Source organism: Muntiacus reevesi, chromosome 5, assembly GCF_963930625.1.
Source record: "Muntiacus reevesi chromosome 5, mMunRee1.1, whole genome shotgun sequence".
Lineage (NCBI taxonomy): Eukaryota > Metazoa > Chordata > Mammalia > Artiodactyla > Cervidae > Muntiacus > Muntiacus reevesi.
In genome coordinates, this window is record NC_089253.1 from 26,169,653 (window position 1) to 26,194,473 (window position 24,821).

The following is a 24,821-nucleotide window of genomic DNA, read 5'->3' on the forward strand; positions in this document are numbered from 1 at the left end:
ATTTAATTACACTTTTGTTTCTCTTGGCCAAGAAGACATAGCCAATGAGATCCTGCTAATTCTGATGTCAAAGAGCATTTAGTCTATGTATTCTTCCAGAAACTTTATGATTAAGGTTTCACCTTTAATTTTTTAATCCATTTTGAGTTTACTTTTGTATGTGGTGTGATGGTGGCCCAGTTTCTTTTGCATGTAGCTGTCCAGTTTTCCCAAAACCCTTTATTGAAGAGGCTATCTCCCACACTTTGTATTCTTGATTCCCATGTCATAGATTCATTAACCAGAGAAGTGTGGGTTCATTTTTGGACTCTCTATTCTGTCCAATTGATGAACATGTGTACTGTGTCAGTACTATGCTGTTTTGATTGCTATAGCTTTGTATTATTGTTTGAAATCAGGAAGTGTGATATCTCAAGACTTGTTCTTCTTTTTATTTTATTTTATTATTTTTTTTTAAATATTATTTTATTAGTTGGAGGCTTTTTAAAGACTGTTTAAGCTATTTGGTTTTTTTGTGTTTCCACACAAATTTTAGAATTATTTTTTAAGTTTTATGAAAAATGCTATTGTAGGGATTTCAAGAAATTTCCTTGGGTAGTATGGTCGCTTTAATAATATTAATTTTGCCATACCATGAGCAAGGTGTATCTTTCCATTTCTTAGTGCAATCTTCAATTTCTTTCACCAGTGTCATCATTTTCTGAGCATGGGTCTTTCACTTCCTCAGTTATGTTTATTCTTGGGTATTTTATTCTTTTTAATGCACTTGTAAATTTGATTGTTCTCTCAAGCAATCAAACTGTAAATTTGATTGTTTGTCTTTCTGATAATTTATTATTTTAGAGAGATGCAGCAAATTGGTTTGTTCAGTTTTGTTTCCTGCACATTTACTGAATTTATGAATGAGTACTAATGTTTTTTGGTGTTTTCTGTAGGATTCTCTTTTTCTACAATCATGTCTGCAAACAGTACAAGTTTTAGCTCTTCCTTTCCAATGTGAATGTCTTTATGTCTTTTTCTTGTCTGATTTCTATGGCTAGGACTTCCAATACTATGTGGACTAAAGTGGTGATAGTGAGAATATTTTCACCATTGAATATAATGTCAGCGGTGAGTTTCTCACATGTGGACTTTATTATGTGGAGATGCCTCCCTCTGTGGCCATTTAGTGAGAGATTTATGAAAAACAAGTATTGAACTTCTTCCAAAGATTTGTTTTGCATCTATTGAGATGATCATATAATTTTTTATTTCAATTTGTTAATGTGGTATATCATATTGATTGATTTGCACTTATTGAATCATCCTTGCATCTCTGAGATATATCCCAATTGATAATGGTGTATAAGCCTTTTAATATATTGGTGAAATTGATTTTCCTGTATTTTCTTAAGAATTTTTGCAGTTGCATTCATCAGTGATAATGGCCTGTAAACATTTTGTGGTATTTTTGTCTTATTTTTATATTAGGGTGAGGCTACTCTCAAATAATGATCTTGAAATTGCTCCTTTCTCTGAAATTTATTGCAATAGTTTGAAAAGGATAACTGTTGTCTCTTTTTATTTATTTTTTTCATTTATTTTTATTAGTTGGAGGCTGATTACTTTACAATACTGTAGTGGTTTTTGTCATACATTGACATGAATCAGCCATGGATTGGAATTCACCTTTGAAGCCACTTGGTCTTAGACTTTTTAAAAAATACTGAATCAACTTCATTACTGACAAGTTACCTGTTCATATTCTACTTCTTTCCAGTTCAGTCTTGGGAGACTCTACATTTCTAGGAATTTGTCCATTTCCTCTAGATTGTCCATTTTATTGTCATATAATGCTTCATATAATCTCTTATTATCCTTCTTATTTGTGTGGTGTTGCTAGTAATACCTCTTTTTTCATTTTTATTTTATTTTGGGGGCCATCTGTCTTTTGTCTTGATGAGTGTGGCAGAAGGGTTTTTGAGTTTGTTTATCTTTTCAAAGAACATAGTCTCATTGACCTTTCCTATTGTATTTTTTCAGTCTCTGTTTCACTAATTTCTGCTCTTTTCTTTATAATTTCTCTCCTTTTATTAACTTTGGGTTTTGTTATTTCTACTCTTTATATTTTCTTTAAATACAAGGTAAGGTTCTTTATTTGAGGTTTTTCTTGTTTCATGAGGTAGGTTTTTATTGCTATAAACCTTGAAAGAAAGATCATATCTAAATTACTTATTTCTATTTTAATTGCATGAGTATGTCTAACTTCCACCTTCCAAAATTATTTTCTCACAATAATCTGATGAAATGAAACCTAATTTGAAAGTTCATTTTTTTTTATAATGAAAGAAATTTAATTTCTATTTTGAGGCTTCTCAAATGGAAGATCTGTTACCAGCTGTTGAACATTTTTGGCACCTCAAGTAATGGTAAAATAGAGAATAGAGTGAGTGCACCTCTGCATACCTATAAAAGTTATAAAGAGTATAATCACTATTGACTAATTTAGATCCACTTCTCTGTATATAAGGAAGACAATTTTATAAAAAGGGATAGCAGATAAATGTAAAAAATACCAATCTAGGTCAATGGTTTTATATAAAAAGATTTTTTTAAATGAAAGTCATACATGTTGATATTGAGATCAGGGGATGTGTTATGAGTGAAAACTTCGTTGAAAACTACAAATCAAGGATACAGTGAGGAGTTAAAAACTGTTAAGGTGAACATCTAAAAATATTAAAAAAGCAAACATACTATAGTGGTGATAAAGTCATAGTTTCTCAGTATCTAACTCTTCAGAGGAGACTATAAAACAAACAAAAAATGCTGTTGCTAGTCAAAACTGTATCCCACTTACTGTTCTTTTCAGAGCTGTTTTCACAACTTTATTTCTAAAGCTGTAGAATAAGGAGTTCATCATAGCAACCACATTGGTGTAAAAGACAGAAGAGATACTTCTCTCATCCATGCACCCAGCAGGAGATGGTTTGAGATCCATAAATGACATTGATCCAAAGAACAGAGAAACAGCAATTATGTGGGAACTGCAAGTGTTTAGGGCTTTGGACCTGCCCTCCGTGGAGCTGATGTGAAAGATGTTGGAGAAAATGAGACCATAAGAGATAAAGATGGTAATACTGGATACAATTATTTTGATGCCTGCCATGAAGAAAACTACCAGCTCATTGATGTAGGTACTTGTGCAGCAGAGCTGGAGCAGAGGGAGGAGGTCACAGAAATAATGATTGATGGTGTTTGCATCACAGAAGGTCAGTCTCAGCAAGCATCCAGTGTGCGCCATGGCACAAGAAAATGCCATCAAGTAGGAAGCAAGCATAAGGCTGGAACAAACTTTAGGGGACATGGCAGCATTATACAAGAGTGACTTATAGATGGCCACATAGCGGTCATAGGCCATTGATGTCAGCACACAGCATTGAGAAATGACAAAAAAACAGAAGTAAAAACACAGCTGATCATGCACCTCATGTGAGAAATAATATTCTTCTTCAATGTGAAGTAAATTAGCATTTTTGGTGTAAACACAGTAGAATAAGAGAAATCTATGAAGGACAAGTTAAAGAGGAAAAGTACATGGGGGTATGTAGATGTGAATTCACCTGAATTAAGATTATCAAGCTCAGGTTCCCCATCACAGTGACCACATACATTCTTAGGAACAGGAAGAATAGGGGGAGTTGGAGATCTGGTTGGTCTTTTAATCCCATCAAAATGAACTGAGTCAGGAAAGACCCATTTCCAGGAGCCATTCTTCTCTAAAGGAATCTGTGGACACAGGAGAAAGGGTTCCATTAAAGAACAACTCAGCTCTTCCACTGTTTCTCCTCCTATTAAACAGTATACACACTGTTGAACGCCTGTCACTATCCCAACCTGGTCCCATAGAGTCTGCCTTTTCCATTATCAGTATACAGAGTGATGTGGACTTGCCTTTATTAGAACTTTTATAAGCTAAATATAACAAAGGACATCACAATCATCCTAGAGTGGGAAGGCAAGTGCTTCCATATGCAAACATACCTTCTGGGAAAACCCAGGCAAGAGAAGGATGGACAAGGATGCAATTCTTCTACTCTCATCTTAACATTCCTTCATTCATGTCAACTCTTCCCTCACCAGTCTTCTCATTGCAGAAGGACCTTATGGGGCAGGAACCAAGAACACTGTTTCTAAATCAAGATGAAGAGACCCAAATCTATGAGAATTAAGTTACCAACCTTGTCACAGAGTAAAAATCATAAAGGTAGAAGAAGCAGAGTTCTACCGACTTAGAGGAATCTGCCTGACTGTCATGTCCTTTGAGCCCTCTAATATTCTCCAATTCCTCTCCAACAGATGTTTCCACTAGGCTCACTTGAGACTCAACAGCACAAAATGAGAAAGCATGGTCCATGGACTTTCACCTCAAAACAAAGGATAAGTATTGTAAATTAAATTCAGAAACTCACCCAACTTTGTCTTAAAACTTCAGGTCTGGCTCCCTTACCCTAGGTCTTTACCCTGTTGGTTCTGGAAATGTCATTTCACGTTCTCCAAGCTTGATCCTTTTGATTTTAGGGGAGATGAGAAAGACATTAATTCACCTGTGCTCTGGAAATCTTTCTGAACTTCTATAATTTCTGATATTTTCAGTGTTGCCAAGTGACAGAAGAAAATAATCCTTTTGTTATCATACTTGCTACTTGATTAGACACAGAAGATTTAATGTGAATGTAATGATGTAATTCACTTGGTGAAAAACTGGTTAGAAGCTTGCTCGGTCTCCTCTCCAGGGTGTAGATTATATGTATAATATGGGATAAGGAAGCTATGAATTCTGGTTCACATTCTGTCTTTAGTTTTTATGGACCTACTCTTTTACTCATTTTTGCTTTGTTCAAGGGACTGTACATCCCTCAGGTAGATCCAAAGTGAATTCCCATCTCCTCATTATCTACACCTCTGAAGGGAAAGCTACTAAATTGTCTCATTACCTCTTTATTTACATTTACTAAATGGACATGTTTGTGTAAGAGATCTACTTTCAGGTTTCTTTGTTATTTTTTTTAATCAGAAATTCTGATTAATTCAATTCAAATATTGCAGTGACTCATTTCAGTTGTTCTGTCTCTGAGATGTCTCTGAAAGAATCTGTAGTATAGTACATCCCTTCTATAGCTTATGCTTTTAACATATACCTGAAATTTCTACCTGACTCTTCTACTGGCTCATTTTCTGTAATATTTCAGTTATCAATTTTTTTCTCATCATAGAAAAGAATAGGAGCCATGAAGTTAGAGTATTGTGAATCCTACCTTCCTTCTTCCTCTTTTACAAACTACATCATTTGGGAAAAGTTACTTGATCTCTTGTTTCTCATATGTAAAATAAGGAATGCTAAAATAGCGTCCTTTTCATTGAGCTGTTGTGTTAATTAAGTAAAAAAAGTAAAATGGTTTGGACATCATCTGGCATATGATAGTCAATATATGTCAGCTGTTGTTATTCATGTTCTCATAACTTTCACTAGATTCTGTTACATAACACTCATCAGACATTTTCCCTTTGTGTTCTCTATAAACTGTAAATTCTATAAGGACAAACATTTATTCTATCTTGTTAACTCGTTGGATCCTGAATCAGAACAACAGAGTACACAGAAAGAATTCAATGAGTACTCTGAAACTCATATTAATTTTGTCTAAGAGCTTTCAGAATACACTCAAAACTTCTCTTATGCTAAGCTATAACATCTGCAACCACAATGACCTCATTCATGTCCCTTAGCCACCACACAATTTCTGAATTTGTCTTTAAACTAAACTAGTGTAATGTTGAACTTTAATGGCTCCTAACTATTATTTTTATCATTTTCCCACATATTCACTCTGTTTTTTAATATGCTATCAAGGTTGTTCATAGCTTTTCTTCCAAAGAGCAAGTGTCTTTTACTTTCATGGCTGCAGTCTCCATCTGCAGTGATTGTGGAGCCCCCCCCCCAAAACAAGTTTCTCACTGTTTCCATTATTTTCCTATCTATTTGCCATGAAGTGATGGGACCAGATGCCATGATCTTAGTTTTCTGAATGTTGAGTTTTAAGCCAGCCTTTCACTCTCTTTCACTTCCATCAAAAGGCTCTTTGGTTCTTTTTCACTTTCTACCACAAGGTTTGTGTCATCTGCCTATCTGAGGTTATGGATATTTCTCCCAGCAATCTTGATTCACGGAGTCCAGCATTTCTCATGATGTACTCTGCATATAAGTTAAAAAGCAGGGTGACAATATGCAGCCTTGACGTACCCCGTTCCCTATTTGGAAACGGTCTATTGTTCCATGCCCAGTTCTAACTGTTGCTTCTTGACCTGCATACAGATTTCTCAGGAGGTGGGCCAGGTGTTCTGGTATTCCCATCTCTTGAAGAATTTTTCCATGTTTGTTGTGATCCACGCAGTCAAAGACTGGCATAGTCACTTAAGCAGAAGTAGATGTTTTTCTGGAACTCTCTTGCTTTTTCAATGATCCAATGGATGCTGGCAATTTATCTCTGGTTCCTCTGCCTTTTCTAAATCCAGCTTGAACATTTGGAAGTTCACAGTTCATGTACTGTTGAAGCCTGGCTTGGAGAGTTTTGAGCATTACTTTGCTAGTGTGTGAGATGAGTGCAATTGTGTAGTAGTTTGAGCATTCTTTAGCATTGCCCTTCTTTGGGACTGGAATGAAAACTGACCTTTTCCAGTCCTGTGGCCACTGCTTATTTTCCAAATTTGCTGGCATATTGAGTGTGGCACCTTCTTTTTTTTTTCCCCATTTATTTTTATTCATTGGAGGCTAATTACTTTACAATATTGTAGTGGTTTTTGACATACATTGACATGAATCAGCCATGGATTTACATGTGTTCCCCATCCCAATCCTCCCTGCCACCTCCCTCTCTGTCCCATCCCTCTGCGTCTTCCCAGTGCGCCAGCCCTGAGCACCCGTCTCATGCATCCAATCTGGGCTGGTGATCTGTTTCACCCTTGATAGTATACTTGTTTCAATGCTGTTCTCTCAAATCCCACCCTCGCCTTCTCCCACAGAGTCTAAAAGTCTGTTCAGTACATTTGTGTCTCTTTTTCTGTCTTGCATAAAGGGTTATCATTACCATCTTTCTAAATTCCATATATATGCCTTAGTATACTGTATTGGTGTTTATTTTTCTGACTTACTTCACTCTGTATAATAGGCTCCAGTTTCATCCATCTCATTAGAACTGATTCAAATGTATTCCTTTTAACAGCTGAGTAATATTTCATTGTGTATATGTACCACAGCTTTCTTATCCATTCATCTGCTGATGGGCATCTAGGTTTCTTCCATGTCCTGGCTATTAAATAAATGACCCGATCAAAAAATAGGCTAAAGATCTAAACAGACATTTCTCCAAAGAAGACAGATGGCTAACAAACACATGAAAAGATGCTCAGCATCACTCATTATCAGAGAAATGCAAATCAAAACCTCAATGAGGTACCATTACATGCCAGTCAGGATGGTTGCTATCCAAAAGTCTGCAAGCAATAAATGCTGGAGTGGGTGTGGAGAAAAGGAAACCCTCTTACACTGTTGGTGGGAATGCAAACTAGTACAGCCACTATGGAGAACAGTGTAGAGATTCTTTAAAATCTGGAAATAAAACTGCCATATGCCCTATCAATCCCACTCCTGGGTATATAAACCAAGGAAACCGGAACTGAAAGAGACATGTGTACCCCAAAGTTCATCGCAGCACTGTTTATAATTGCCAGGACATGGAAGCATCCTAGAGTGTGGCACTTTCACAGCAACATCTTTTAGGATTTGAAATAGCTCAACTGGAATTGTCTAGTGTTCTTAAGTGCATTATTTGGAGAGAATTCATTTTTTTTCAGTGGAAAAAAAAATTTCAAAATGATAAAGAAAACAAAGAAATAATATATGTACTGTAATGATATTACTCAGCAGGAAATAGAGATGATATGTAATTTGAAAACAGTGGGGAAAATACTTATATAAAAATATAAATAAATTATTTGAACAGAACTCAAATTTCTTTTCGGTGCTAGGAATAAAAGATAACAGAAAGAATATGGTAAGAAAGCTGTCACTAAAACTAAACAGAATCTCACTGTCCTGTAACTCATGTACACAGTGAGTGTTTCTAATCAAAACTGTCTCCTCCTGAGGGTTTTTCTCAGAGCATGTTTGACATCTTTGTTCCTCATGCTGTAAATTAATGGGTTAAGGAAGGGAACAGTATTGGTATAAAAGACAGAAGAGATTTTACCCTCATCCATAGACACAGCAGAAGATGGTTTGAGATACATAAAGGCCCCTGATCCAAAGAAGAGAGAAACAGCAATGATGTGGGAACTGCAGGTGCTGAAGGCTTTGGACCTGCCCTCTGTGGACTTGACACGGAGGATGTTAGAGAGGATAAGACCATAAGAGACAAAGATGGTGAGACTGGGCACAATGATGTTGATGCCTGCAACGATGAACATTTCCAATTCATTGATGTAGGTACTTGTGCAGGAGAGCTGGAGCAGAGGGAGGATGTCACAGAAATAATGGTTGATGGTGTTTGCATCACAGAAGATCAATCTCAGCATGCATCCAGTGTGAGCCATGGCACCAGAAAACGCCATCAAGTATGAGCCAAGCATAAGGCTGGAACACACTTTAGGGGACATGATAACATTATACAGAAGTGGCTTACAGATGGCCACATAGCGGTCATAGGCCATTGATGTCAGCAGATAGCATTCAGAAATGACAAAAAAGCAGTAAAAGTAGAGCTGAGTCATGCACCCCATGTAAGAAATAATATTCTTCTTTGATCTGAAATTAATTAGCATTTTTGGTGTAAATACAGAAGAATAACAGAGGTCTATAGAGGACAAGTTAAAGAGGAAAAAGTACATGGGGGTGTGCAGGTGTGAATTTAGCACAATTAAGATTATCAAGCCCAAATTCCCCAGCACAGTGACGATATACATTCCTAGAAATAAAAAAAATAGGGGGAGTTGGAGATCTGGTTGGTCTGTTAATCCCAACAGAATGAATTCTGTCACAAAAGAGTCATTTCCAGGAGCCATTCTTCTTTAAGGGAATCTGTGGACACAGGAGAAAGGGTTCCATTAAAGAACAACTCAGCCCTTGCCTCAGTGTCTCATCTACAAGGGAGGGTAAATACTAGGAATGTCAGAGACTAGAGTCCCTGTGAATGTCAGAGTCCTAGCTGGTCCCACAGAATCTGCCTTTACCTTTATCAGGATACAGAGTGATGTGGACTTGTATAAGCTAAAAGCAGCAAAGGAAATCACAAATTTTAGAGTTAAGGCCAGTACTGCTATGTGCAAGGAAATTTCTGGAAACACAAAGGGCAAGAAGGACAGACCAGGACAGAGCCATCGAGTGTCTCTAAACTTTTTCTGATGACTCTCTCACAGATTCCTCCGCCAGTATCATGTAAGTCTCAGATCTACAGAAAATGAGAAAGAACGAGCATGCATTCAGTCACTGTACCTTTATTTCAAAACAGGGAATAAGTATGTAAATTGAATTCAGAAACTCACCTTAGTTCAGAAAACCTCAGGGCTGGCTCCCTTATCCTTGGTCTTTACCCAGTTGGGACTGGAAATGCTATTTCAGATTCCTGAGGCTTGATTTATTTTATCCTGAGAGGTGTGAGCCTAAACATATGCCTGAGAAGTCTTTCTGAACTATTATGATTTCTGATAATTATTTCAGTCCTTTCAAGTATCAGAGAAAATAAAGCCTTTTAATTATCACATTTGCTACTGGATTAGACACAGAGGATTCAAAGTGAGTATATGAATGCACTCGGCAAAAATAGACTAGAAGCTTCTCAATCTTTTCCCTAGGAAGTAGATCATATGTATAAAAGGGAATATGGAAATTATATATCCTGGATCATGATCTGCCTTTAGTTCCTTAGGGACTCACTCTTTTACTCTTTTTCATTTTAGGTATTGTGCATCCTTCAGTGTACATCCAAAGTAAATTCCTGTCTTCTCATTATCTTCATCTCTGAACAGAAAGCCACTACATTGCTTCATTCCCTTTTTATTCCAGTTTCCCAAATGAACATATCATCTGTAAGGCTCCTATTTTCAGATTTCTGTATTTCTTCATCAGAAATTTTTGAAATGTTTCAGTAACTCACTTCAGCTCTCCTCATTGTGAAATGTCTCTGAAATACTTTTCAATGTTGTATATCGTTTCTACAGCTTATACTTAAAAAAAAAAAAAACAAACCTTGTAATTTCTACCTGATTCTCTCACTAGGTCATTTTCTGTGACATGTCAGCAATTGGAGTTATCAATTTCTTCTCATTATAGAAATGAGTAGGGACTATGGAGCTAGAGAGAGCATTGAGAATCTTTAGTTACATCCTATAATTCTTTGGGCAATTTATTTAATCTTTCAGTTCAAAGTTGTAAAATTGGATGGTAAAGATGGTATCTCTTTTATCATGCTGCTGAGTTAATTAAATGAAAAATGTCTAAGTAAAATGACTGAATCAGTGCCTGGCATATGGTAAATAGTCAATACATGTCAACTGTCATTATTCATGTTCTCATAAATTCTACTAGATTCTCCATCATTACACACATGAGAGTCCCCCCCCCCCCACCCCGGAATACCTGTATTCCTTGATAAACTCTAAATTCTATAAGGAAAAATATTTTTTCTATCTTGTTTATTGTTTGGCCCCAGGATCTAAGCACAATGCAGAGGACATGGGAGGAACTTAATAAATATTTCTGATAATCATGTTTTTGTCCAAGAATGTATTCAACATTTTTCAAATGCTAAGCCATAGCATCTAAAAGCACAATGACCTGCACTCATGTACCTCAGCCACCACACAACTTCTGGCTTTTTGTGTTTAAGCTGAACTACTGTAATGTTGAACGTTAGTGCTTCCTAATGATAATTTTAGTATTTTCCAAGATCGTCCTATTTAGCCCTAAACACTGAGGTCTGAAATCACAGCTCTGTCCCTCCCTAGTTCAATACCTTCAATGATTCTCCATTACCCATTTGAAAATTGAAGCATGAATTAAAAGTATAATTCTCAAAATTATGATTAATCCTTCATTATAACTAAGGAAGAAATTGAGTCTGTTTTATCTTTGATGAGAAGCCATGGAAGTTCCATTTTGATTGATATATGTATTTTGTGCAGATTAACCTTTGTTAAAATTTTAACCTCAAAAATCTAAAAAAGAGAATTGGAGAATTTTCACTTTTTACTTGCCTTTTTGTTTTTACTTTTTTTTACTTGTCTTGGGAAGTTCAACCTATTTTATAAATATATGTGCATTTGTGTGTGAAAAATAAAAATATATGTCTATATTTACACACATTGCTTATCTATATTGGAAAGAAGGTTAAGAATACTACTTTATAAAAAAAAGACGGTTCTCTTGCTAGTAGAAAAGCATCAAACTCTCAAAAAAGGTCTTCAAACTGCTCATAAAAAAGGAGTTCCTCAACACACAAAACAGTGACTTGTGCTATCATGATTATGTGATTTATTGATTTACTTTTTTGCATGACAATGCCTAAGAGAGAGGGATGGAAAAGACCAATAAGCACTAAATTTCTGTTGAATCAGAGTAAAGATTGTGCTATTTGAAATTTTAATTTTTGGCTTCTTTGAAACTTTACATAGTTCTGTATTACTCATTTAGAATCTTATCAAAATATTGTGTAATATTTAAATCTACTACACAAACTAAATTAGAAAGATGTATGATACATGACACAGCATTATGGAAAAGGATCCAAGGTAAAGAGAAAATTATTAATTATATAAATTGAGGCTATAAATACTCCAGGAAACTTCACAAATGCTAATGGTATTTAATAAGAGACACTAGACAACAAACTATGGAAAATTCTTAAAGGGATGGGAATACCAGACCACCTGTCTGCCTCATGAGAAACCTGTATATAGGTCAAAGGAAGTAACAGTTAAAACTGAACAAGGAGCAACAGACTGGTTCCAAATTGGGGAAGGAATATATCAAGGCTGTATGTTGTCACCCTGCTTATTTGACTTATATGCAGAGTACATCATGTAAAATGCCGGGCTGAATGAAGCACAAACTAGATTCAAAATTGCGGGGAGAACTTTCAATAAACTCAGATATGCAGATAACACCACCCTTATGGCAGAAAGCAAAGAATAACTAAAGAGCCTATTGATGAAAGTGAAAGAGAAAAGTGAAAAAGTTGGCTTAAAACTCAACATTCAGAAAACTAAGATCATGGCATCTGGTCCCATCACTTCATGGCAAATAGATGGGAAAACAGTGGAAACAGTGAAAGACTTTATTTTTGGGGGTTCCAAAATCATTGCAGATGGTGACTGCAGCCATGAAAGTAAAAGATGCTTGCTCCTTGGAAGAAAAGCTATGACAAACCTAGACAGCATGTTTTAAAAGTGGAGAAATTACCTTAACAACAAAGGTCCATCTAGTCAAAGCTATGGTTTGTCCATTAGTTATGAATGGATGTGAAAGTTGGACTATAAAGAAAGCTAAGTGCCGAAGAATTGATACTTGTGAACTGTGGTGTTAGAGATGACTCTTGAGAGTCCCTTGGACAGCAAAGAGATCAAACGAGTCACTCCTAAAGGAAATCAGTCCTGAATATTCATTGCAAGTATTGATGCTAAAAGGAAAGCTCCAATATTTTGGCCACCTGATGTGAAAAACCAACTCATTGGAAAAGACTCTGATGCTAGGAAGGATTGAATGCAGGAGGAGAATTTGATGACAGAGGATGAGATGTTTGGATGGTGGACATGACTACTCAAGTCAATGGACGTGACTTTGAGTAGGCTCCAGGAGTTGGTGATGGACAGGGAAGCCTGGCGTGCTGCAGCCCATGGGTTTGCAGTTGGAAATGACTGAGTGACTGAACTGAGCTGATGAAGGACAAGTTAAACAGGAAAAATTACATGGGGGTGTGTAGGTGTGAATTCAGTACAATTAGGATTATCAATCTCAAATTTCCCAGCACAGTGACCAGGTACATTTCTAGGAACAGGTAGAAAAGGGGGAGCTGGAGATCTGGATGGCCTGTTAATCCAACAGCATGAATTCGGTCACAAAAGAGACATTTCCAGAATCCATTCTTCTCTAAGGGTATATGTGTATAGAGCAGGAAATTGTTTCATTAGAGGACGACTCAGCCCTTCCCACAGTGTCTCATCCTACAGAAGAGTAATTTTGCTGTTGTTGAGTTGTTAAGTCATGACCAACTCTTTTGCAAATCCATGGACTGTAACCCACAAGGCTCCTCTGTCCATGGGATTTCCCATGCAAGAATACTGGAGTTGGTTGCCACTTCCTTCTCCAAGGGCTCTTCCTGACCTAGGTGATGAACCTGTGTCTCCTGCATTAGCAGACGGATTCTTACCCCTGAGCCACCAGGGAAGTCCAGTGCTAAAGAGTACACACAGTGTGGATTCCTGACACTATCCCAAATTAGTCCCATAGAATCTGCCTTTACCTTTATCACAATACAGCAATGTGGACTTGCCCTTAATTAGAGCTTTTATAAGCTAAATATAGCAAAGGATATCACAAACAGACTACAGAGGGAAGGCCAGTCTACCATATGCAAACACCTGCTGGATTAGGACACAATTGTTCTACTTTCATCTCAACATTTCCTCATTCAGTGACCCTAGCAACCTGGCACTGGTTTCTAATACACTTTAGACTTCATGTGGCCAGAACCAGAAATTCAGTTTCTAATCCAGGAGGATAGTCTATGAGAATTAAGTAACATCCCTTGTCACAAAGTAAAAACCATAGAGGTGAAAGTGTGAGTTTTATCCTCTTAGAGGAAACTTTCTGACTGATATGTTTTGAGCCCACTCATGTCTTGGAACATTCTCTGATCCCTCTCCAACAGATTCCCTGGGTTCACTTGAGTCTCAGAACTACACAAAATGAGAAAAAATAAGTATATATAAGTTCCTCAAATTTCACCTCAAAACAAGATATAAGTATTGTAAGTTGAATTAGATATGTAAGTTGAATTCAGAAACTCACCCTTCTTAGTTCAGAAAACCACAGAGCTGGTTCCCTTATCGTTGATTGTTACTCTGTTGGTATTGGAGACATAAGTTCAGATTCTTGAGGCTTGATATCTTTGGTTCTAAGAGGAGACAGCCTAGACATATGTCTCAGGAAGTTTATGATCTAATGTACTTTCCGATTACATTAAGTCCTTTCAAGAAATAGAAAGAAAAACAAATCCTTTATTTATTTATTTATTTTTTTAAACAAAGCCTTTAATTACACACTTGCTAGTAATTAGACACAAAGATTTAATGTGAGTATAATGATGTAATGCTCTTGGTTAAAAACTGGGTAGAAGATTTCTAAGTCTCTTTCCTGGAGTATATATTGTGCATCTATATACATAAGGAAATTATAGATCCCAGTGTGTGATCTGTCTTTAGTTCTTACGTACCTACTCTTTGACTCATTTTTGCTTTACTCTGGGGACTGTGCATCCCTCAGGTAGATCCAAAGTGAATTCCCATCTCTCCATTATCTTCACCTCTGAAGGGAAAGCTAGGCCACTGCTTCGTACCCTCTCTATGCCCATTTCTGAACTGGACATATTTCCATAAAAGTCCTACTTCCAGGTCTCTTTATTTCTTTATCTGAAATTTTTAAAATATTGCAATGTTCAAGTTTTGCAATAATATGTTACATATTATACACGTAAGCATCCTAACTTGATTCCCCTCCTTTTAGTGAGGTCCAAACAGACACACAGAGCTTCAGTTGCTAACAAGATGTAATAATTAAGATGATTCCTTAAGCCATTGTCAAATGCAAACTTTAGAAGTGCTATTTAAACTTATGTATTATTTTATCGACAATAATCTGATAGAATGAAATCTAAAAAAAAAAGAAATCTAATTTGACAGAAAGCTAATTTTTTCTAAAAATGAAACAAACTGTACTTTGAGGCTTCTCAAATGGAAATCTTGTGACCAACTTTAACTGTTTTTGGCAAATCAATTAATGGAGAAATACAAAACAGAGTGACTGCACCTCTGTGTGCCTATAAGTGTTCCCAAATACTGTAATTATTATTTACTTCTTTAGATACACTCTTTTGTCAATAAGGAAGACAAGTTTATAAAAAGGGTGAAGATGTTAATGAAAAAAGAAAATTGCCACCAAGCCCAGCTATTTTATAAATATAGGCCTTGGTATGTGAAAATAATATAAGTTGATATTGAGATCAAAGAATGTGGTATGAGTGCCACTAAAAACTGTAAATCAAGGATATAGCAAGGAGTTAAAAACTGTAAGTCAATGCTGAACATGTAAAAATACAAAAAAGCAAACATATCAGTGTTGCTAAGTTCACAATATCTAACTCTTCAGAGGAGATAAGAAAACAAGAAAATAAAAAATATTATTAAAGTTGTCTTTAAAAATGCTGAAATTCCCACAAGATAAACATTTTAATAACCGTTTCCCCCTATTTTTTGAAAGAAAAGTAATCCAGCATTTTATTCCAGAAAAGACACTGTCACAATGTTTCTTTCAAGTTATTATAGTTTTAACTGCAGAATGATTTATGATTTCATGCCTTAAAATCCATAAGGAAGTAGCATAAGGAAGCCAACAAAACAGGAGTGGTTTAGTTGTGCCCAGGTTACACCAAATGAATGCAGGTTTGTGGGTTTAACTTTTTTCTTTAAATATAAAATGTTTAAGTTTTTATCCTATCCAGAAAAATCCCATGATCTCTATAATATTTCTATGGCTGTCCAGAAGGAGGAGACTTGTAAATATAGGTTTCTGTTTTTTATCATATTTTCTAGATTCCATCTTTATAATTTGAGCTTTAATTACTACTCACCTTTTTATCTTATGAAAAAGTTTCCTCTTTCTATCTGGTTTTCCAGAATTCTGACCACAACTTGTTCACCTTTATTTCCCCAAATACTACTATTGTATGTATTGTCACTGTGCATTATAAGTTCAGAAAAACTTTATGGACTGGATATATTTACTTAATCAAATGGAACAGAATAAACATCCAAATTAAACTATAGGTCCTAAGCCTCATGACCACTCTCCACAGGGTCTTCTTATTTATTGACCATGTGTCTGTTGAGGTTCAGCCTCATGAGAGGCTTATGGCCTCCTTTCTTTCCCATGCCCTGTTCTCTGAATTACAAACATTACAAGCATTGCAAGCATTCCAAAAACTATGTTTTTGAATTTTGTGAATGAAGGAATATTCCTAATGACCAATCTTCTCCCCAGTATACTAGCTCAAGAGGCATTATCTTTCCCATAAACAACTACAACAGAGACCCCCTGAAAAACTGTTTTCCTCAAAAAATAAAATAAAATAACAAAAGAGCAATATACACCTTGAGAGAAATTCATGTACCACCCTGAAACAAAGCATTTCTCAGATTAAAAATTAGGATAGCCTTTCCTGTGGCATATTTACATAGACAAAATTAAAGAAATACAATAGAAGCCAAGTATATTAAGGAAAGAGTAAACCTGAAATCAGAAACCTAATCTTATTCTAGACTTTTTCATAAAAAATACATATGACTGTAAATAAGTCATTAACCACTCTATATATCAACCATATAATGAATATATTTTGACAATCCATTACTTGCAGGTAACAATATCCTTTGTCAAAGGAGGCATGCACAGTGCCTACAGATACAAAGTGGGTTACACTTAATAGTCACTGTGAAGTCTTCCACCTCAGAAATTAAAAGTGATATAAACTTTCTTAATGAAACCTGGAAAGATGGGAAGAGGAAACATTCTCAGGTTCATGCTTCCAATGGCAATTGACAGATAAGACATCCCCAGTGACATTATGTCACACTAATGGTCTCTCTAGTGAAAGCTATGGTTTTTCCAGTAGTTGTGTATGGATGGGACAGTGGACTACAAAGAAAGCTGAGTGCTGATGAATTGATGCTTTTGAACTGTGGTGTTGGAGAAGACTCTTGAGAGTCCCTTGGAAAGCAAAGAGATCCAAACAATCCATCCTAAAGGAAATCAGTCCTGGATATTCATTGGAAGGACTGATGTTGAAGCTGAAACTCCAATACTTTGGTCACCTGATGCTAAGAACTGACTCTTTGGAAAAGACCCTGATGCTCGGAAATATTGAAGGTGGGAGGAGAAGGGGATAACAGAGGATGAGATGGTTGGATGGCATCACCGACTCGATGCACATGAGTTTGAGTAAACTCTGGGAGTTGGTGATGGACAGGGAGGCCTGGTGTGCTGCAGTCCATGGGGTTGCAAAGAGTTGGACATGACTGAGCGACTGAACTGAACGGAAAACTTAATGTTCCCTGACTTGATGATTTGTTGGCCATTCTATTTTCACAGGGAAAGCTAAGTTCAGACTAAGGCAGAAAATGTATTATAATAAATAAATTAAATGATTATAATGAATGAAAAACAAGATAATAAATCTTCTTCTAAATAGTATTAATAAATGGGAACATGTGAGGAAAGGAAATTATGAAAATGGTAAGTAAGGAGAGAAGTCTCCTATGTGATAAGTATACATAATTTGCTTTGTTGAAAATTTCTTTCAATATGGTACAAAATAGGATAATAAGACTGCTAATAAAATCCTTAAAATTAAAAAGAGAGTATCTCTATTCTGTGATTATTTGGAAAAAGAGGTGTGGTTTCTAATCAAAACTATATTCTACTTATAGTTTTTCTCAGAGCAGTATTCACATCTTTGTTCCTCAAACTGTAGATTAAGGGGTTCATTATAGCAATCACATTGGTGTAAAAGAGAGAAGAAACGTTTTGCTCATCCAGAAATGCAGCTGAAGATGGTTTAAGATACATAAATGCACATGATCCAAAGAAGAGAGAAACAGCAAAGATGTGGGAACTTCCGGTGCTGATGGCTTTGAACCTGCCCTCCATGGAGCTGATGTGGAGGATGCTGGAGAAAATGAGACCATAAGAGATAAAGATGGGGAGACTGGGCACAGTGATGTTGATGTCCACCACAGTGAAAACCACCAACTCACTGACATAGGTACTTGTGCAGGAGAGCTGAAGCAGAGGGTGGATGTCACAGAAATAATGGTTGATGGTGTTTGCATCACAGAAGGTCAGTCTCAGCATGCATCCAGTGTGAGGCAAGGCACCAGAAAATGCCATCAAGTAGGAACCAAGCATAAAGCTAGAACACACTTTAGGGGACATAACAATGTTATACAAAAATGCATAAGAGAGGCCACAGAGAGGTCTTAGGCCATTGATATCAGCACATAGATTTCAGAAATGACAAGAAAACAGAAAAAGTAGAGCTGAGTCATGCGCCCCATGTAACAAATGATCTTCTTTGAAGTGAAGTTAATTAGCATTTTGGGTGTAAACAAAGAAGAATAACAGAGGTCTATGAAGGACAAGTTAAGAGGAAAAAGTACATGGGAGTATGTAGATGTGAATTCAGTCAAACTAAGATTATCAAGCCCAGGTTCCCCATCACAGTGACCATATACATTCCTAGGAACAGGAAGGGAAGGGGGAGCTGGAAATCTGGTTGGTCTGTTGATCCCACCAAAAAGAACTGAGTCAGGAAAGATCCATTTCCAGGAGCCATTCTTCTCTAAAGGAATCTGTGGACACAGGAGAAAGGGTTCCATTAGAGAATAACTCGGCTCTTCCACTGTTTCTCCTCCTATGAAAGAGTATACTCACTGTGAATGCCTGACACCATCCCAACCTGGTCCCATAGAGTCTGCCTTTTCCATTATCAGGGTACAGTGGACTTGCCTTTATTAGAGCTTTTATAAGCTAAATTAGCTTATATTTTATAAGCTAAATATAACAAAGGATATTACAATCAGAGATGGAAGCCAAGAGTTGTCATATGCAAACATACCTTCTGGAAAAACCCAGGGAAGAGGATAAGAATAAGGATGGACAACGATGCAACTCTTGTACTCTCATCTCAACATTCCTTCATTCTTGTGAACTCTTCCCTCACCAATCCAACTGCAGGCAGTGACCCTAGCAACCTGGCTCTGGCTGTGAATCCTTCCTACCTTCCTTCTTCCACTTTTACACACTATAACACTTTGGATAAGTTATTGAATCTCTAGGTTCACCAATGTGAAGTAAGGAGTGTCAAAATAGCATCTCTTTCATTGAGCTGCTGTGTTAATCAAATGAAAAAAAATAAGTAAAATGGTTGGGCCAATATTGGCATATGGTAGTCAATAAACATCAGCTGTTACTACTCATATTCTCATAAATTTCAGTAGATTCTTTTTCATAATACTCATCAAACTTTCCCCCTTTAATTCATGCTTTTCTATAAACTGTATATTTTATTAGAACAAATATTTATTCTATCTTGTTAACTCTTAGGATCCTGAAACTAAGAACAATGCTGAGTACACAGAAAGAATTCAATGAATATTTCTGAAACTCATCTTATTTTTATCTAAGAGCTTTCAGAATACATTCAAAACTCTTATGCTTAACCACAATGTTTACAACCACAAAGACCTGCACTCACCTGTCTCCAGCCACCACACAACTTCTGGCTTTATGATTAAACTGAACTAGTGTAATGTTGAACTATTGAGGCTCATAACTATTATTTTAGCATTTTTCCATATATTCACTCTATTTGGTCATGAACAATGCTGCTAGAATAAGGTCTGAAAGCACAGCTCTGTACCTCCCAAGTTCAAGAACTTTCAGTGGTTCTCCATTATCCACTTAAAAATTGAAACTGTGTAGTAAAACCATATTTCTCAAAACTATGCTTAAGGCTTGGTTAAAACTAAAGAAGAAAGTGAGTCAGAGTTAACTTTGATGAGAAGCCATGAAAGTACCATTCTGATTGGTTGAAGTATCTTGCGTACTTTAAATATGGTACAAAACTTTAACCTTCTCAAAAACATAAAAAAGAAAGTAGGAGAATGTTTACTTTTCAAAGACCACTCAATTGTCTTGGGATTTCAACACATTTTAGAAATACATATGCTTTTGTGTGAAAAACAAACCTACATGAGTTTCTCTTGAGGGAGAAGAATCTCATTCTATGATAACAGAATGTCCTCTTATTGATAGAAAAGCATCAAATGCTCAAAAATATGCTTTCAAAATGCTCCAAAAAAAACCCCAAAAACAAAAGAAAAAACCAAAACCAAGGGACTCCACAAACAAAATAATGACCTGTGCAGCTACCACAATTATGGAATTTGCTTATTTGTTTTTAGTGGGGCAACCCTTAAAAGGGAGAGATGGAAGAAACTGCTAGTAATTGAATTCCTGATGAATGAAAATTAAAATCATGCCATGTGAAATTTTAAGTGTAAGCTTCTTTGAAATGTCTTCTTAGCTCTCTAGCTCTTGTTTAGAATCTTCCCAATATATTGTATAATATTTGAAGTCACAAGTCTAGCTAAATTAGGTAAGAAAATGTATTTTCATGATGCAGCAATTTGGAAAAGAATCCAATTTCACACGAAATTAGAAAAGCTCTGTCCCTGGTTCATGGGCACAGGAGAAACCCAGGGCTTATGAGGTTGACTCTAAGATTGAATACCTTCAGCAGAACCATAACTTCCTTCAAAACCGTCGGTGCCAATCACGTAACTCAAGAAAGGAAGAAGATCAAATAAGGAGATCAAACTGGTCAATCCTAAAAGAACTCAGTCCTGAATATTCATTGGGATGCCTGATGCTGAAGCTGAGGTGCCAATACTTTGGCCACCTAATGAGAGGAACTGAGTCATTAGAAAAGACGCTGATGCTGGGAAAGACTGAAGGCAGGAGGAGAAGGGGATGACAGAGGATGTGATGGTTGGATGGCATCACCGAATCGATGGACATGAGTTTCAGTGAGTTCCGGGAGTTGGTGAAGGACAGGGAAGCCTGGCGTGCTGCAGTCCATTGGGTCACAGAGTCAGACGACTGAGCGTCTGAACTGAGCATTTAAAATCCTCTGGTTTGATTCCCCCTCCACTTAAAAGAACTCCAAACAGAGAGATGCACAGTTCTGTTGCTAACTAAAACGTGATTAAGTTGCTGAACAATCAGCAAGGTTGCCTCCTTTGCAAGGTTACCACCTGTAATTATTAAAAATTGTATCTTGTTATTTACATTTTTTCAAATTAATCAAGGATATAAACTACTCATTATGAAGAGCAGTTTTTTTATGTTAATGAACAGATTTCATTCTAATTTTGAGGCACATGAAATGAAAGGTTAGTGATCAGGCTTAACTCCCTCTTGGGGATCCTCAAATTGTTTTAAAATACATGATAGAGTACATGTATCTGCATTCTGTTGGTTTCCAAATGGCCCAGTTAATTTCAGTTGTTTAGACACATTTGTTTCCACTTGAAAAACAAGTTTATAGACGGAAATACCAGTTTAAACAAGCAAACCTCTAGCCAAGATCAACAATTTTAGGTAAATAGATCTTGTTAAGGAAAAATCAATCATGTCCATATTGCAGTCAGGAGATGGAAAAAGAGTAGTCATCTAAAAATACCAGCCAAGAATTTAGCTATGCTGATCATCTAAGAAAAAAAAAAAAAAAGTCAAAAATCAGCTTTGCCAAATTTCAAAATACATAAATACTGACTGGAGATTAGGAAGAGTATTTAGTAATTAATATTACTCAAAATATCTTAGAAAATGATTACAGGGTCACTGATACAGCATATTGAGGATTATTAAAGTAGCATACTTTTGCTTTCAAAAAATAATCCAACATTCTTGTCATGACTTGCTTTATTCTTCAAATATTTCTTTCACATTGTCATTATTCTCCCAACTGCAATTTGATGTTTCTGTACCTAAAACTCCATATGAATGTAGCACACAGAATCCAGCAAAACCAGAAATAATCTCCTTGTTCAAAGGTCATCTAGTCCTGTTGGTTTAACATTTTAAATCACAAATAACTTAAGCTTTCATCTTTTCTAGAGAAATCCCGTGATCTCAAGAGTATCTAGGGTCTTGCACAAGGAGTGAGTCCATAGGTAAAGGTTTTCATTATCCAACAATTTTCTGTGTAATTTACTTGATGCAATTACTCCTCATGATTTATCTCCTGTAACTGATGCCTTCTCTCTACCCACTTCCCCAAATGAGACCACAGCTCTTCCACTTTCTTTCTCCAAAACACTAATAATGTGTGTTCATTATGCAAATAGCTTTATCAAAGATTTATGAATAGTGAAATATATTCACAGTACTCTGAAAAACAGGAAACAGTTTCAGAATGAAAGTGAAAGTCGCTCAGTCGTGTAGGATTCTTTGCAATCCCATGGACTATTCAGTGCATAGAATTCTCTAGGCCACAATAGTGGAGTTGGTTCCCTCCTCTAGGGGATCTTCCCAAACCACAGATCAAACCCAGGTCTTCCACATTGAAGGAAGATACATTACCAACTGAATCACAAGGGAAGCCCGGGTCCCTAAATCTCACAATCGTGTCCCACACTGGGACATCTTATTAATTGACCATATGCTCCTGAGTCCTGACATAATAACATGTTTCTGAGTATCCTTAATGCTCACGCCTTGTGTTCTGAAGTACAAACCCTTGAAAGCATTCCAAATTCAGGTTTTTAATATTGCAGAAATAGTAATTTCCCTTTTTGAGCAAATCATCTCGATATGAGCCCAAAAGGCTTTCTCTTTGTGACAACAACAACAGCAAAAGACAATCAAACTGTTTTGCTGAAAAGAAAAGAAAGGAATACCCAGCTTGAGAAAAATTCATATGTCATTCTGAGATAGAGGAGAATCAACTTTAAATCAGGAATGCTTTCTTATATTTCATGCTCATTGAAATAGAATAACAGAATCAAGAGTGTATAGAGTATACTGAAGAATAATACACTTGAAGTCAGAATGATCAGAATTTAGTCTATAATTTTTCTTTCTAGAGCTGTGTGACTTAAAGTAAATCATTATTCAGTCTTGGATTCACTTTCCCACCCATGCAAAACATGTATTTTGATGATTGGCTATGTGTCAATTTGACTTACAAAGGTGAAAAATAAAACTCTTTGCCAAAAGAAGCTTTTGGATGGGAAATGGATTGTCCTTGATACTCTTAGAACCATCAGTCTCTGGTATTTAAAGAAGATACATTATTGCCAAATGAAATATGGGAAGATAAGGGTAGAAACAGAGTATTTATCCTTATTTATCCTTCTTATTGCAAGTTGATAGTTAAAAACAACCCTAGTGATATGTTTTCAGTCTGCTGCTATGTAACTCACTATTTGGAGACCATTCATCTTTTCCCAGTGGAAAAATAATTTCAAAATGATAATGAAAAGAGATAATATATTCGCTATTTCACATGTATTTTGAAAACAGTGGAAAAATATATAAAAATGGAAATAAATTATACAAATAGGACTCAAATTTCTTTAAGATACTAGGTTAAAAAGATAATAAAAATATGGTAAGAAGATTGTCATTAAAATGAAACACTCAACATCACTGTCCTGTAACTCATGCACATAGTTCTAATTAAAACTGTCTCCTACTCAGGGTTTTTCTCAGAGCAAGTTTAACATCTTTGTTCCTCAAGCTGTAGATTAATGGGTTCATCATAGGAACCATATTGGTGTAAAAGACAGAAGAGATTTTCCCCTCATCCATAGACACAGCAGAAGGTGATTTGAGATACATAAATGCCGCTGATCCAAAGAAGAGAGAAACAGCAATGATGTGGGAACTGCAGGTGCTGAAGGCTTTGGACCTGCCCTCTGTGGAGCTGATGTGGAGGATGTTGGTGAGGATGAGACCATAAGAGACAAAGATGGTGAGACTGGGCACGATGATATTGATGCCCACTACAATGAACACTTCCAGCTCACTGACGTAGGTACTTGTGCAGGAGAGCTCGAGCAGAGGGAGGATGTCACAGAAATAATGGTTGATGGTGTTTGCATCACAGAAGGTCAGTCTCAGCATACATCCAGTGTGAGCCATGGCACCAGAAAATGCCATCAAGTATGAACCAAACATAAGGCTGAAGCACACTTTAGGGGACATGGCAATGTTATACAAAAGTGGCTTACAGATGGCCACATAGCGGTCATAGGCCATTGATGTCAGCACATAGCATTCAGAAATGATAAAAAAGCTGAAAAAGTAGAGCTGAGTCATGCACCCCAGGTAAGAAATAATATTCTTCTTTGATATGAAGTTAATCAGCATTTTGGGTGTAAATACAGAAGAATAACAGAGGTCTATGAAAGACAAGTTAAACAGGAAAAAGTACATGGGGGTGTGTAGGTGTGAATTCAGTGCAATTAGGGTTATCAATCCCAAATTTCCCAGCACAGTGACCATGTAGATTCCTAGAAACAGGAAGAATAGAGGGAGTTGGAGATCTGGCTGATTGGTTAATCCCAACAGAATGAATTCAGTCACAAAAGAGCCATTTCCAGGAGCCATTCTTCTCTAAGGTGATCTGTGAGCACAGAAGAAAAAAGTTACATAGCGAACAATGACTCAATTTTCACACAGTATCTCCTCTCCCAAGTGTGGTGTTTGGGCTGGGAATCTGAGAGTAACTCAGCCTGGACTCATGGAATTGTCTTACCTACTTTCGCATGGAACTGTGTTACCATTATCCTGAAACTGAGTGACAGGGAATTTCACTTTTTTGGGTCTTTATAAACTAAGTAGGAAAGAGTATCAAAATTTAGCCTACAGAAGGGAGACAACTGCCCTG

At 36.5% G+C, this 24,821-nt stretch overlaps 3 protein-coding genes and 1 pseudogene across 3 annotated transcripts; all 4 read right to left on the reverse strand.

The window, feature by feature from the left end:
• Positions 1 to 2,818: 2,818 nt before the first annotated feature.
• On the reverse strand, positions 2,819 to 3,752 carry LOC136168744 (olfactory receptor 8B8-like; annotated as a pseudogene).
• A 4,414-nt stretch (positions 3,753 to 8,166) lies between these two features.
• On the reverse strand, positions 8,167 to 9,099 carry LOC136168745 (olfactory receptor 8B8-like). The gene has a single exon (XM_065936441.1). The coding sequence runs from the start codon at positions 9,097 to 9,099 to the stop codon at positions 8,167 to 8,169; it is 933 nt and encodes a 310-aa protein (XP_065792513.1).
• Positions 9,100 to 17,776: 8,677 nt separating this feature from the next.
• Positions 17,777 to 18,849, reverse strand: LOC136169236 (olfactory receptor 8B8-like). The gene is made up of 2 exons (XM_065937040.1): positions 18,797 to 18,849; positions 17,777 to 18,341 (listed from the first exon to the last, which is right to left on the reverse strand). Exons 1-2 carry the CDS (start codon positions 18,847 to 18,849, stop codon positions 17,777 to 17,779), a joined length of 618 nt encoding a protein of 205 aa, XP_065793112.1.
• A 4,759-nt stretch (positions 18,850 to 23,608) lies between these two features.
• On the reverse strand, positions 23,609 to 24,541 carry LOC136168746 (olfactory receptor 8B3-like). Its single transcript, XM_065936442.1, has one exon. The coding sequence runs from the start codon at positions 24,539 to 24,541 to the stop codon at positions 23,609 to 23,611; it is 933 nt and encodes a 310-aa protein (XP_065792514.1).
• Positions 24,542 to 24,821: the final 280 nt, after the last annotated feature.